Source organism: Lonchura striata, chromosome 4 (genome assembly GCF_046129695.1).
Source record: "Lonchura striata isolate bLonStr1 chromosome 4, bLonStr1.mat, whole genome shotgun sequence".
Taxonomy (NCBI): Eukaryota; Metazoa; Chordata; class Aves; order Passeriformes; family Estrildidae; genus Lonchura; species Lonchura striata.
The window spans coordinates 27,534,568-27,547,945 of record NC_134606.1 but is presented as its reverse complement, the minus strand read 5'-3'; the positions used below and the strand labels follow the sequence as shown (position 1 = coordinate 27,547,945).

Here is a 13,378-nt window from a genome sequence, read left to right as displayed (position 1 = left end):
ATCAAAATATATATAAAATAATAGTAGCAAGAAGGCAAACTGACAGCTATGCTACAATCTGAATATTAGTACTGTTTTAATACTAAAAATCTGCACAGGCTTTGGTCATCAAAATTATACCAATTTTATTATAATAGCTGTGTTTAATGAGGTCCTAATTATTTGTAATTGATATATCCATGTATGAATTACTATTAATTGAAGTGTTATGGTTTTAATTGTAGTGCCAAAATATGCATTTTCCATTAAGATAAAATACACTATATTCAATATAGTGGAACACTAGCTTTCAAAAAACTAATACCAATTTTAAAGGGTTTATTTACAAAATAGGATACTTAAAAATCACCACTGAAGGTGTCAAGTCCAGGACATGAGTTTTCTCCTTCTTACTAAATCAACCTGAGTAATTAACACCAATTAACATCAGTGGAAACTACTGACTTAATTACAAACAGTATAAATAGGTAAGTACCAGAGAAAAAATCTTCCTCATTCCTATAACTGGCAAATGCAAGATCTAGAAAGTAAAATGTACCCACCATGAATACACAGTTCCCTACGTGGCTGAGAAACCACAAGTGATACAAGTATTTTCTGGTACTTCTGAACTGGTGTTCTAAGCTGGTTTTAATCAGTAAAATTTAATATATAATACATGATACAATATTTTCAGTTAACACAGTATTCATAATTTTAAAGTGGAACAATCTTGTTGCAAACTAGATAAAATCTAAGCAAAAAAAATAATCTTTTCCCCCATGTTATTTAATGTGTTCTTTGCACCTTAGAGATGCTTATAATGTCAGCTGATAATCACAGGTTTTTACTGGATGTTAGGCAAGCAGAACAGGACCTTTTGCCCAGTGCAAGGATGGGCAGCAATGCATCCTCCCATTTCTAGTGCTCTGTATAATTCTTATGAATGCACATCATGTCACCCTGCTGGTATGTAATTATTTAGAAAACTGTATGTTCCTAATTCCATCTTACTTCAAAGCCTAAGTTTGAAATGTTTCTCTGCTAAACACACCAGATATTTTCAAGATTGGTTCTCACTTCATTTACCTAATATGTATGTCACAACATAAAGTCCTGTGTCACCTCTCCAACAGCTTAAGCTTAACTGTGTGAATGATCGCAGGTGTTGCTCTTAACTTTTAAAATCAACATTTGAAAAAACATCTCCAGCTATGATTCAAAAGTTTGAAAATAAAATACTTCAAGAATTTTTTAATATTTAAAGTATTTCAATACATCTTTAAAAATTTCTGTCTTCACTTTTCATTAAATATGGGGATATTTAAAATGCAATTTCACAGAAATGTTAAACAAAGGGATAGAACAAGTAATAAAGAATAATTGATATATATTTTTTAGTAAGAAAAGGTACAGTAAACAAAATGCATTCACAAAATAGATAATCAGTACTTTTAAATACCATAAAGAATAACCTGAAAACACTTGTTAGATGCACAAACAGGAAATCATCATGAGTAGAAAATATACACTGGCTCAGCATTTTTAACACAGTTGGGGATGTTATTCTATGTTAGCTCACACTAGATTAATAAACTTTTCCAATCATATGAGATAAGCAAACAAATAAAATGGAAAAATGAAAATAAGAGGTTTTCTAATCAATACTCATTTCCTTCTTTTAATTATTATGTTTCCAAAATAGTAACAAAACTTAGGCAGGCTTGATATAAAACCCATCAAACAGCCAACAAAAAATCAGTCACTCCTGCTGGTTGGGAAAGCAGAATTTTGCAAAGTTGATTACTAGACCTGTTCCCAGAGGTTTCAAAGGTAATCAGTGATTTGAAGAAAACAAAGGTGAAATACAAGTATTCATAATTTATAAAAAAAAGTCATTTTAACAAGGTAATGCTTCAGTTACTCAAGTACTGATTATTCCTTGAAGGTCACATTCCTGTGGAGAAAGAAAAGATGTTAAAATAAAGGTACCTATTATATTTTACTAATTAATATTAGAATAAAAAGTAGCAATTAGCTTTAGCCTCCTCAGATGCTCTTCTGTTATTCCCAAATATCAACTATTAGCATATTACTTAAAACTCTACACCACTGACCCATTGCTAAAATGATTTACAGAAGTAAAAGTGAGATGAGGAAGAAGAGGAAATTTCTTGAGAAGATGAAATCAGGTCAGAGAGAGACTGCTGTAACACTACAGAACAGTAATTACAGAGTACACTCCACTCTGCTAAGCTCCTAAGAAAGAATAAACAAGAAGGATGAAAGATGGTAACAGCACTGCTGAGACCACTCTACTGTAAATGATACATTTAAAAGGCAAGGTGTGCATAACAACTGCATGTGAATTCAGTTGTTAAAAAAAACATGTTCTTTAAAAATACACACTTCATGAAAATGGGGTATTTTCTGGTAAACTATGGTACAGAGTTGACATTGTTAAAACTAGGGATACAAATATTAGATAAAAATAGTGCACTACACAGTATCCTCCAAACATAGCAACTAGACTTTTTATTGCTCTCGGGACTCAGTGTAAAACAAGGAAGACTAAATACTCTACTGATGATACTTATTCTCAGAAATATATCACCTGTCATAATTTCAGTCAAAATGTTGTTTTACAACAAAACAGGGTATGCCATGGGGCTCACTAGTAAAGCAAAAGGCATATCTGCTGTTTCATCCCCACTATCAGTATCTCATTCGCTACAGTTTCCACTTTTTGCTTTGCCCAAAAATTCGCAGAAGAGAAAAATTGCTCACTATTGTTCATGCCAGGCTGAGCTCAGTTCTCAAGAAACCTGTGTTTTTGTTAACAAAAGTAAGCTTAGAACAAGCCATATGTATTTACTGGCAAAAATAAACTTTAAAATCTGTTAGATTCATCAGCTGTCACAGTACACATATTTCCTACAACAATCCTTAACTCTCCCTGTCCTTCCCCTTTTCACTACAACTCAATATAGGACAGGTGGGATTATACAGTCAATAATCAGGCCTATAACACTTAACTGGCAACATCTAAACCAACAACGATCTCTAAAAGAACAAATGATAGTGAAAATGAACAGGTAAGAGGCCGATTCTGATTTCTTTTTTATGAACTATAGTGATCACGATCTTAGACATTCATAGATTCAAGCACTAACAATGAAAAAATATATTAATTGTTTTTAAGCACTTGTTTTGGAGATAGTTTATCTAGTGTAGGGTTCAAATGGATTTGATTTGGACTCTTCTATGGAGCGTCTTTCCTTCATTGCTGTAGTTGGGAGAATTTCATGGTGTTCCTCTTAATATGAACCATTCATTGTTTGGAGATAACTATTAACAATAATAAACTGGTAAAGTATATTTGGATATAATAAACAGTAGTAATATGCAAGCAACATATATTTGAAAGTTGTCAGGTGGTACAAGTCCATTAAGAAAAAGAGGAAGGAGAATCCATTATATTATATGGTCTTTGGAGAGCACTTTGCATTTATTGGTTGCAATCAATATTTTATAGTAGGAGAGACAGCAAAAGCAGAACTTAGAAACATCTGAAGTGTGTTACAATTTACAAAGGTATTATTTAGAAACAGTTTAAACCTAACTCTTAAATAGAAAAGACTTGCTAAATTCAAGTCACTTACTTTTCAGCTGCTGCTTGCTCAGTTGTTCCTGCAGCGCTGCGCTCTGGAGAACGCGAGGGCGACCTCAGCGTGGAGCTGAGCGGAGGCGAAGCCTGGAGCGAGGAGGTGGAGAGGCCGTGCCGCCGCATCTCCTGGATCGCTCGCTCCCTGCCAACACACAGCAACCTCAGCTACACAACACTCTGGACTGTACCATGGTAAAGGAACAAGACAGAACCCTGCAAAAAGTCTCACTTTCTTGTAAAGCCCCTCAATTCTATTTCTGTTTTCATGAGAAGGGATTTTTTTACTTTTAGAGGCAGTGGTAAATTCACAAAACTTATGAAGAAATTCAGAAACTATGAAAATACTAAATTTTGTATGACAAGAGGAACAAGAGTGTTCCCATAAGTTTCTCACTATTCAAAAAAGCAACAGTTTTAAAAGTGAGAAAGAAGAAATAAGGATGGAGAGTCAACTCACTGAAAATCAGCATCTTACCGCTCAAATCGCTCAGTAGTCAGTTTCCTTTTTAAAACATCAGTGTCAGTCTGCATCTGTGCAAGTTTACTTCGAAGCATGGAAACCTCTCTATTATTGCTGCTTCTAAAAAAAATCATGAGAAGTAACAAAGTTTTCTTTGAACAATGTCAGCTAGGAGCTTAGAGAAGTTAGAGAAAGATAAAACAAAACCAGATACTGAACATGTTTCACAGACAAAATCAAAGACATATTAGAAGCAGCAAGAACTAAATGTTTCTGGAAGAACCTAAGGTGAGAATAAAGCAAGAAGCAGACTCACCTCTCACTACATCCTGACTATATCATGCTATTTTTCAGACAAAGGTAGACACAAACATGTTTGATAAAAGCAGACAAAACAATTAAATAATTAGTTTATTGTTTTACTGTTCTCTGTTGCAATTTGAGATAGTCTTTGTGTAAAAAACAAAGAAGAAAAAGGCAGTAAATATCCACAAAAAATTACAAACGTAACAGACAATGGCTTCAGTAAAATTTTTATCAAGTAGGCTAGAACTATGGCTAGCCACAAATACAGCTGAACCAAATAGAAGTAAAAATTGTATTAAAGCAAATACCAGACGAGCAAAACCCAGAGTCTGAAAGCTTGTTAACTACACCCATGGTATTTGGGCTTAACCATTTCAAGTGCAAGAGTCAAAATTAAAAAGAGCCTTGAAAATCTTCAGAAACACGATTAATATACTTCTCAGTAAATCATCAGCTTGGCTTATTCAATGCTTGGTTGCAAAATACCATCAATTACATTATAAAGGAAGAAAAAGAAATTGTTGCAAGTAAAATAAGTTGTCTAAGTAAGAATCTAGACAGCTATATTATTCCATACAGTCTTCAAAGCCACTGTGACATGGAGTGCTGAAAAGTCTCTTCTGGAGAAGCAAAGTTTTACTAGTTTATTGCTAAAGCACTGGACTGGAGTTCTGAAATATGAGTTCCACTCCTAGTTCAGTCACAGGCTTCCTGTCTGGCACCTGCTGGTCTTTAACTCCAGGAAGATGAAAACTACTCAAGAGATTTGTTCCAAATAAAACCGCAGAATGTTTTTTCCCATGTTCCCTATTCATCAGTAAAATTCCTAGAATGGTATCTTGATGCAGTATGTTGAGAACAGATGCAGAAGACATCTTGATGATATTTTATATGTCCTTCAAAGACAGGCATATGCTTTCAAGATGGAGGTAAGAATTCAGGGCCCAATATCATTATTGTAAAATAAAGAAAGAAAGTAAACAGTTTGTGAGTTCTGAGGTTATTCTGTGTCAATGACATTTAAACAAAATTAAGAGCATTAAGTAAATCACTCCAAAGTTTAGAAATATTTTTAAACCCTTTATGCAAAGTAATCATCATATAAGTTTACATGATGATACACAATTTTCAGAGGACATCTCTCTATTTCACAGTAGATACATACAGCTCTCCAGAAGTAGTTTAGCTATTCCATATTCTCTGTGTATTTAATTCTTTAACCACTCTAGAACATCCAGACCTCATTTACTGTACTATCACCCATGCAGTACTCAAAGTAAAACTACTTATTCTTTACACTCATAATTTCAGCACTGGAGAACTTCACAAGTTAAACTTAATTCTAAGACACCTTGTAAAGTCAGAGGCTTTAGCAGTGCTATTTTCTAAATAAAGCAGAGAGACAGGTAATATACAGCTAAAACTTTAAATCATGTTCTAAAATATTGGCACATGACATTTGTCAGTTAAGAGCTGAAATACTGCCAAGTCAATTGACAATTTTGCAAGACACAAATAATTGTCACATACTTCAGTCACAGCTGTGAGCATCTAAGTTCCTGCTCTTTAGAATACAACTACCACAAACCAAATAGTAGAAAATAAGATATATAGAACTAGTTTTGACACCTGAGCACTTGGCTGGTAATATACAGAACCTCTGAGATACAGAATGGAAAGCAATTCAACAGAATGGCCACTCTTCTTCCAAGAGAATGTTTTCCTTCTTCCTGCAAATATCTCACCCTATTAACACTGCAAGTATTAACATTTACAAAAAACAAATGAACCCTACTATGTGTGCAAAAGAAAAATAGTGAAAAAAATTACTATGTATGTAGTTGAAAAGTTTTATAATGTTTGTACACAAAGTAACTGGATTCAATTTAGTTAAAAAAAATCAATTTAATTGAAAAACTCCTTTCCTTTTGGTTTCTTTGTGTTTGTTTTTTGGGATTTCGTTGGTTTGTGTTTTTTCTAACTTTTGCATTGCACTTTGTAATCAGGATATTCTATTAGCTTATGTTTGTTGTATGTTTGTTGTTTGTTGCAATTAACATTTTTTCCCCAAGTAAACAAAAATCAACAATACTAAAACATGAAGCAATTAGTTGCACAGGGGCAATAATAATGTCATCATCTCCAGATTCACTGAGAACATTGCTACTTGAGGTGAACAATCATAAGCCACAAATTGTAGCCTCTACATAAATCAACGAAAAGCATATTTCTTGCACATCTGTGTCACCAAATTCCAGACAGTTTAAATTGGCTATATTTTATATCTCATAAGGAGTATTACCTGTTCCATTAAGTTCCACATGTTTCCTTTCCCTCCTTACGTTAGTATTTACTAAACAGGTGGACTTCTACATCTGAAATTCTGCTTTGACTTTACTCTTCACCACCATCTGCACTCAGCTGCTACTCCTCCTTCTTGCTATTTAATGCAGACCTACCATTAGTTCCTGCTGATGTATCCTTAGGAGAATTTCACACACATAAAGCAACTACCTTCTTAACTTCATTGTTACAAATAGATCATTCTTTTTCTATAAACAAGTGTTGCTAAAAGCTATTGCTTCTTTAGGCAGATCCACAGAAGAAGTTGTTGGCCACATTTAGTGGAGACATCAGGTTTACTTTTGTTTGTATTTCAAAGGAATAATAAGTGACACAGGGCTTTTTCCTCAACAGTTAGTATCAACAGCAGCAAAAGTACTTTTGCTTTTTTTAAAGCACAGTGACTTCACTATTTATAATGTAAGTGATGCTTTAATCAAAGCAAGGACAACAGGCATCTTCAGTAGATCAGGAATTCACATTTAGCGTTAATTTACTTGGGGGGGGTTGTTTTGTGAGCAGTAAACACGTGTTGAAACTTTGTGTAGAGGATGTTTCCTTTGGAACTCCTGTTTAAGTTTACTGCTTGCACTAAACTGATGTCTATCAAAGTGCTGATTAATTGAAAGCAATATGAAAGACCTGTAAAGAAACTTTAAGTAAATGATGCCACGAAAGGCCAAAAGACATTCCTGCAAAAATCTGCTCAGCCATACTAAACACCCAGATTTTGTGAATAAGTATTGTCACACTGAAATAGTTTTTTTGCAAACTACATAACACACACACATTTGTTAAAACTTACAGTTTGCTCTCAGCCAGGGTTAGCTTGTCTTTCAGTAACTGAATTTCGGTATCTTTGTCTTGGGACATTAATTGGTTCTGAAATTCTTTGTCTCTACTAGTAGCCAATAACGTTTCAAGATTCTGAACTGTAAGTCTCTCACTGGATAGCTGCTTTTTCAGCAACTCTCCTTCTGATTTTGTATCTTCTAATTCTCCTAGAACCTAAGGCACAAATATTTTATGTTATTAATACACTAATTTACAAACACAGAGAATTTTATTTTGTGAAGAGTTGTTACAAAAACTGAAATGATCAGAAGTTTAATAAAAAAGAATAGGAAACTGAGCTAACAAAATAATGTAAAGCCTATAATTATTTTAAACTGTGCTTAATTTAAAACTATTCAAGCTGTACATCTATCAGTGTTTTACTGGGAGCTGCATTATTGAGTGCTGGAAATGTTTAGGTAAGTACCTGGAACAAGAACTGGCTTTTAACAGGAGAACTTTGCACAAGTATGAAAACAGTATTTACTATACTTCATTCTATTTGACTAGGTCAGCCCACAATTAGCCTCTTGGCTTTTGCTGAAAATGTAGGAATACTTGTTTTCCTCTCCAGTTCTGTGAATATAAACAAATTTTACTTTTCTCAAGGTCTTGAATATTACAGTCCCAGAAAGGCTGACCAGTCACTAAATGAAGACAAAATCAGCTGTAAAGAAAAAGGTTCATAAAATATGAATATTTAGAACTTTTTAAACTTTCAAAATATTCAATAAATTCCAGCTGTATCTAAATTTCTTAATTGAAAATAAGCCATTAGGGTAGGGTCTTTACTATTTAAATAAGAAGTGCACTATTGGTTTTTTATAAAGTTTGAGTAAATTAAAAAACCAAAAAGAACTATATATAAGATCTGTCTACGGTACAGCTAAAACTCTACCTGCAACATTTTGCAGTGATAATGAATCAAAGAATCTTTTTGTACAAAATCCACCGCTACAGACCTGTATATTGTAAAATTTATAATTTACATAAAACCAGAAAACTAATGATATAAATTAACTTACCTTGCTCTAAGAAGTAATAATTTTCTCTACAACCTATTAAAAGCAAAGGAAGTTACTCTGTTACAGCAAATTAAATTTGCCTTTGCTGCTTACCCTTTCATAATCCATGCTTTTGGATGTCAGCTGTCGAGCTAAAAGTTCTTTGCTAGCCTCAAGTTTCACACAGAGTTCTCTCACAGAAGTGAGGTCTGCCAACACAGAAGCCTTATCCTGATTTTCACGTTTAAGATCCTCTTCCAATCTGGACATATTTTTGGTTATGGAGGAGATCTGAGACTCATATACTTGATGTGCAACAATATGCTAAACAAAACCAAATGCGGATACATTTTCAGTGTTAAATTCAAGAGTTTCCTGTTGAATTACCTGGGTGTTTTAACACTTCATTTTCCCTTCAAAGTTAGTTTTCCCTATAAAATTAACTTAATATTTCTTCCCTCTCCCTAAAATATAGCTAAGGCAACTAATAAAACATCTCTGCAATTTTTAATCACCAACTTGAGTAATTAGACAAGTACTATAGAAGGGTGGAGCAAGATTTAAAAAAGCTTAACCCTCAAACATACGACTTATTTTTTAACTCAGCTTATAATATCGTCTCTTAACTATTTGTGGCTAATTAAAAGTATGGGACAAAATGCAGTTAGTCCACCACAATTATGCTCTAGAACTTCTCTTATTGCTTCTAAAATATAAAACTCTGTTTCTAAAATATAAACCTTATGTTCTATAACATTGGTCTAGGATTCAGTATTACGGAATTGTGATTCTGAATTTGGATCTCTACCAGATTTTTACCTTGAGTCCAGCCACCAATGCTTCAAATACTTAATTCAAAGCTTCAAAGAACTTTGAACTTTAAGAACTAAGCTTGCAAAATACTCATAAAGCTATATGCAAATGTTCTGAAGCAACTAAAACGTTACCTATAATGTCATAGTAACAGTGATAACCCAACAGAAGAGATCTAAAACTAAGAAAATATATGCCACGATTCTAATTTTGGGCAAGCAGGGGTGAAGCAAAGCACATCTAAACAAAATCAGTTACTGTTTCAAAAACTCCAGTGTTTGTATTTGGAACATTTACATATAGAAATTATTTTCCATAAAGGTGTTAAAAATCATACATTGACTTCATTAAAAAAGCATTTGGATGTATCCCACTTTCCTAGATGGAATTTCATTGCATAAGTTATTACCCCTTGAATCTCTTTTTCCAGAAGTTCTACTCTCTCTCGAAGATGTTTCCGATCCGTATCTACTGAAAGGAGTTCCAGTCGTATGGAGCTGCTTTCTCCTTCAGCTTGATGAGCCTTTATTTCCCAGCCTTCAGCTTGTGTATGCAGCATCTGGAACCTCTCTAACAATTCTTGGTTTTCTTTTTCCTAATGAAACAGTAAATCACTCTGCAATGATCAATATACCCTCAAGTTGTTTGATCTCGTTTCAAGACTGTTCCTTACAATATCTCTTCTTTTTTTCTCCCTAGAAAGCAGAACTTCCTTCATTTTCTTAATCCCACTATCCAGCAACTACTAAAATTCATCATTCCTTTTCCATGTCCAAACAGCAAATAAATGTAGTGATGGCATTCAGTTTTATTAAAATGGAAGTACTTACACTTAGAAGTTGTTAATGAGTTTTAAGGCTCCCAGGAGAGGGGTTATTTTGCATCTCTCTGCATTGTCAAGGGTCACGTTACTGAGATACAATGCGTGCTGCCCTTTCCAAGAAATTCTGTTTTCAGCTCTTTTAGTTACCACACCCTTATAAATATTTGTATTACACCAGTGCCTCTAACAATGGTAATCTACTAGAGTATATATGGCTAAGGTACATCACAGAGGTACAAAAATGCAAGTTTTGGTGCTCACCATTTGTGCAGTGATAGCATGAATGTTGCTTGTGAATTTTACTCTGGCCAAGTGCGTATTGTAGGGCAAGGATAAATTTTTCTTGTTTACCTCCATTCCCTGCTCACATAATGTGCAGTAGGATATGTACATTGGTAGTATAAATCAGAATTATCTAATGAGAAATGCAACTGTTTCTGAAATTCTTTCTGTGTATGATCAGAAGTTTCATAAGTTTCCTGCAGAACTTGGAAAGTGCAGACAGGATCAGGTGGAGTATTGGGAAATAGAAATTTGTGATTTAGCAAGTGAACACTGTGCAGAAAAATAAATCCTTGTCTCCACAAGCATTATCCAGATATAATACTAGAAAAATCCCTGAAATCAAGCATTCACGATTGGTTTCTGGCTGTGTATTCTATAGATTCCTGGTACCTGACTTGAATAACTGGATTATCATTTGCCAAATATGTAGTTATGTCTGTAGCTGAAGTACTTTGAAGATATGATATATTGTAAAATTCTCAAAAAATAAACTTCAAATATTTTAGATTGATAGTTCTAAGCTAACCTACTACTGACCTTAACTTTTTCTCTATGCTTCAGTTTCTACTTGTAAAAAGTGGTTAAATTCACATGCATTCATCTAGACATGCAAATCAGATCAAAACTTATTCTTCCCTTCAAAGTCACATAATAAATTTGCCAGTTCATGTTGTCCTGATCCAAATCCTATTCGTTCCAAATTATTTTAAGTTTTAACTCACAGACATCATGTTTTGAATCCAAGTATCAGGATAAAGGACATTTAACCAGAGCACTATTTTAACAGTACTATTTTTACAACTTTATGCAGAACAATATATAAAATTTTTTGTTTTCCAAAAGAGTAAAAGAATTAAAATCATTGTATAAGCTGCTTGCTGCCTACAATCATGAAACAGTACCTGTTATTTTATTGATTGCCTGGTCAAAACCCAAAAAAAGCAAAATAACATTCAAACATGACATGTTTGTCAGTCTCCAGCATTATGGCAAACTGAAATACAATCGATGAAATTGTGATGTGCTAGAATTAATTAGTGTTTCAGATCTAAGAAGGTGTTATATCAATCCCACAATAGTAGCTTTAAACACTACAGAGAAAATAAGGAAAAATAAAAGAAGGAAATGGGACAGGCAGGGAGAGCAGCACCTTAACCATGTAATTCTTACTTTGTTTTACTGAATGCAGTAATGACTGCCTACAGATTATATTTTTACCTTTGAAGCTATCAAGTTCTCAAATCTGGAGACTTCAGTTATATAACTATGAACCCTGGTTTTCATTTCTTCTTTTTCACGTATTGCATCTTTAAGCTCGGTACTGATAGCCTAGAGAGATTGCATAAAGACAAAATTGTTCTTTGCAGTAAATTAATCACTATATAATACTCTATCAGATTAAATCAAAGTAATTGTATATGCCCTAGATTTTTTTCTATTCTACTAACAAACCTCTTTGGGATTTGTAGGGTTAGAAATATTCCCTGCTACCTTAGATACACCAAAGAGATTCCAGGCAAGTATAATCACAAAAAACAACGACTATCCCCCCAGTTCATAAAACATGCAGCTTCCCTGATGACACACCCTACTGATCTTTGGAAAATTTGACATACTGATGTTTGGGAGCTGGAATTTTTCTAGCTTTAAGATTCACTATCCCTGAGTAAAGGAAAGTTTAAGTTCAATAGAAATCCAACTTTATAACAAAATACTATTTATTTTAAAGTAGAATTGCAAGACTAAATAACTAAATGCACTACTAAGATCATATTTAAACATCAAAAATGCACCATGGAATTTGTTTGAGATATTTGAGCTGCTAATTCTGTCCCTCCCAGGTTCAGCTCTCATCTCCTTCCAAGTCCTCTAGCCCAGAGAGCCAAAATTGCAAGAATCTTTTTCTATCTCCATGATCAAATGTGGGGAACTAAAGGATGCTGCCTTATTTCTTCCCCTTCTTTTTTTTTGTGTTACATTACTATTCATTAGCCTTTTTACTGTATGCCTTATTTAACATATGACAAAATCAGTCTGCTTGTCTCTGTGGTAGCCTTCCCAAACACTGGGAAAACTTTCATCATCACATTATGATAACATCTAGTATTTCGTCTTATTAGACACCTGTGTGGAGCAGGTCTAATTTCAATAGTACATCCACATATTTATATATTGCACTATAGGTTTTGCAAGAACTGTTCAAGGTCCTACATCACTTTATTGAAATATGTTGCTATATTATACTTTGTGGCATTAGACTCAGCCAGGGTGACTGAGGGGAATTTAAATAAATGGTTCAGTTAAAAATGTCCGGATTGTTTTTAGTGTTGGCACTTACAGTGAATTCAAACAAACATTTTTGTATCTCAAGATCAAAATTTTAAAAGGCATTTGAGTTTCATGAGGAGCTACAATAGTTGCATTTGCTATAGAAGTTGAATATAATGAGTCGCAACAAAATTCCAGGTTCCATCTTAAGATAACTCTCACATACTCTCTACACAGATTTTCTAATGCTCTGCCCAATAAAAGATGTTACTTACCCTATAAAACACTGAACATTTTTATTATATATTGTCCACAGAAACATTGTATACCACAGGGACATCCATGTCATGCACTTGGAGGCTTTTGGTCAGCAATAACCAACTGCTGCATGAAACCAACTCATTATTCCTCCAACGCTCTGATCTCCAAAACACCCTAACCTCAAATATAGCATACCTCACTCAATAAATCCAGTGCTTCATGGAAACCAGATGGATGAAATTAATTAATTGCTTCACCAGAATAAATTCAGATGTGCTACCAATCTCCCTCCTCTCCCTCTCACTTTCACCTCATAATCTGATGTCTGCTTTTGG

At 33.9% G+C, this 13,378-nt stretch overlaps 1 protein-coding gene across 2 annotated transcripts in view; it reads right to left on the bottom strand.

Moving 5' to 3' along the window:
* Positions 1 to 612: 612 nt before the first annotated feature.
* The window catches only part of CEP135 (centrosomal protein 135), a 35,900-nt gene continuing 23,134 nt past the window's right edge, over positions 613 to 13,378 (bottom strand). Inside the window, exons 23-29 of one of the 2 annotated variants that reach the window (XM_021531475.3) lie at positions 11,733 to 11,843; positions 9,816 to 10,001; positions 8,708 to 8,917; positions 7,561 to 7,763; positions 4,122 to 4,226; positions 3,642 to 3,788; positions 613 to 1,936 (exon numbers count right to left, since the gene is read on the bottom strand). In XM_021531475.3, coding sequence (XP_021387150.1) covers positions 1,915 to 1,936; positions 3,642 to 3,788; positions 4,122 to 4,226; positions 7,561 to 7,763; positions 8,708 to 8,917; positions 9,816 to 10,001; positions 11,733 to 11,843 — 984 coding nt within the window. In that variant the 3' untranslated portion in view covers positions 613 to 1,914. Of the gene's footprint in view, positions 1,937 to 3,641; positions 3,789 to 4,121; positions 4,227 to 4,387; positions 5,328 to 7,560; positions 7,764 to 8,707; positions 8,918 to 9,815; positions 10,002 to 11,732; positions 11,844 to 13,378 lie in introns of those variants that run through there. The other variant, XM_077782839.1, reaches the window with a different exon arrangement.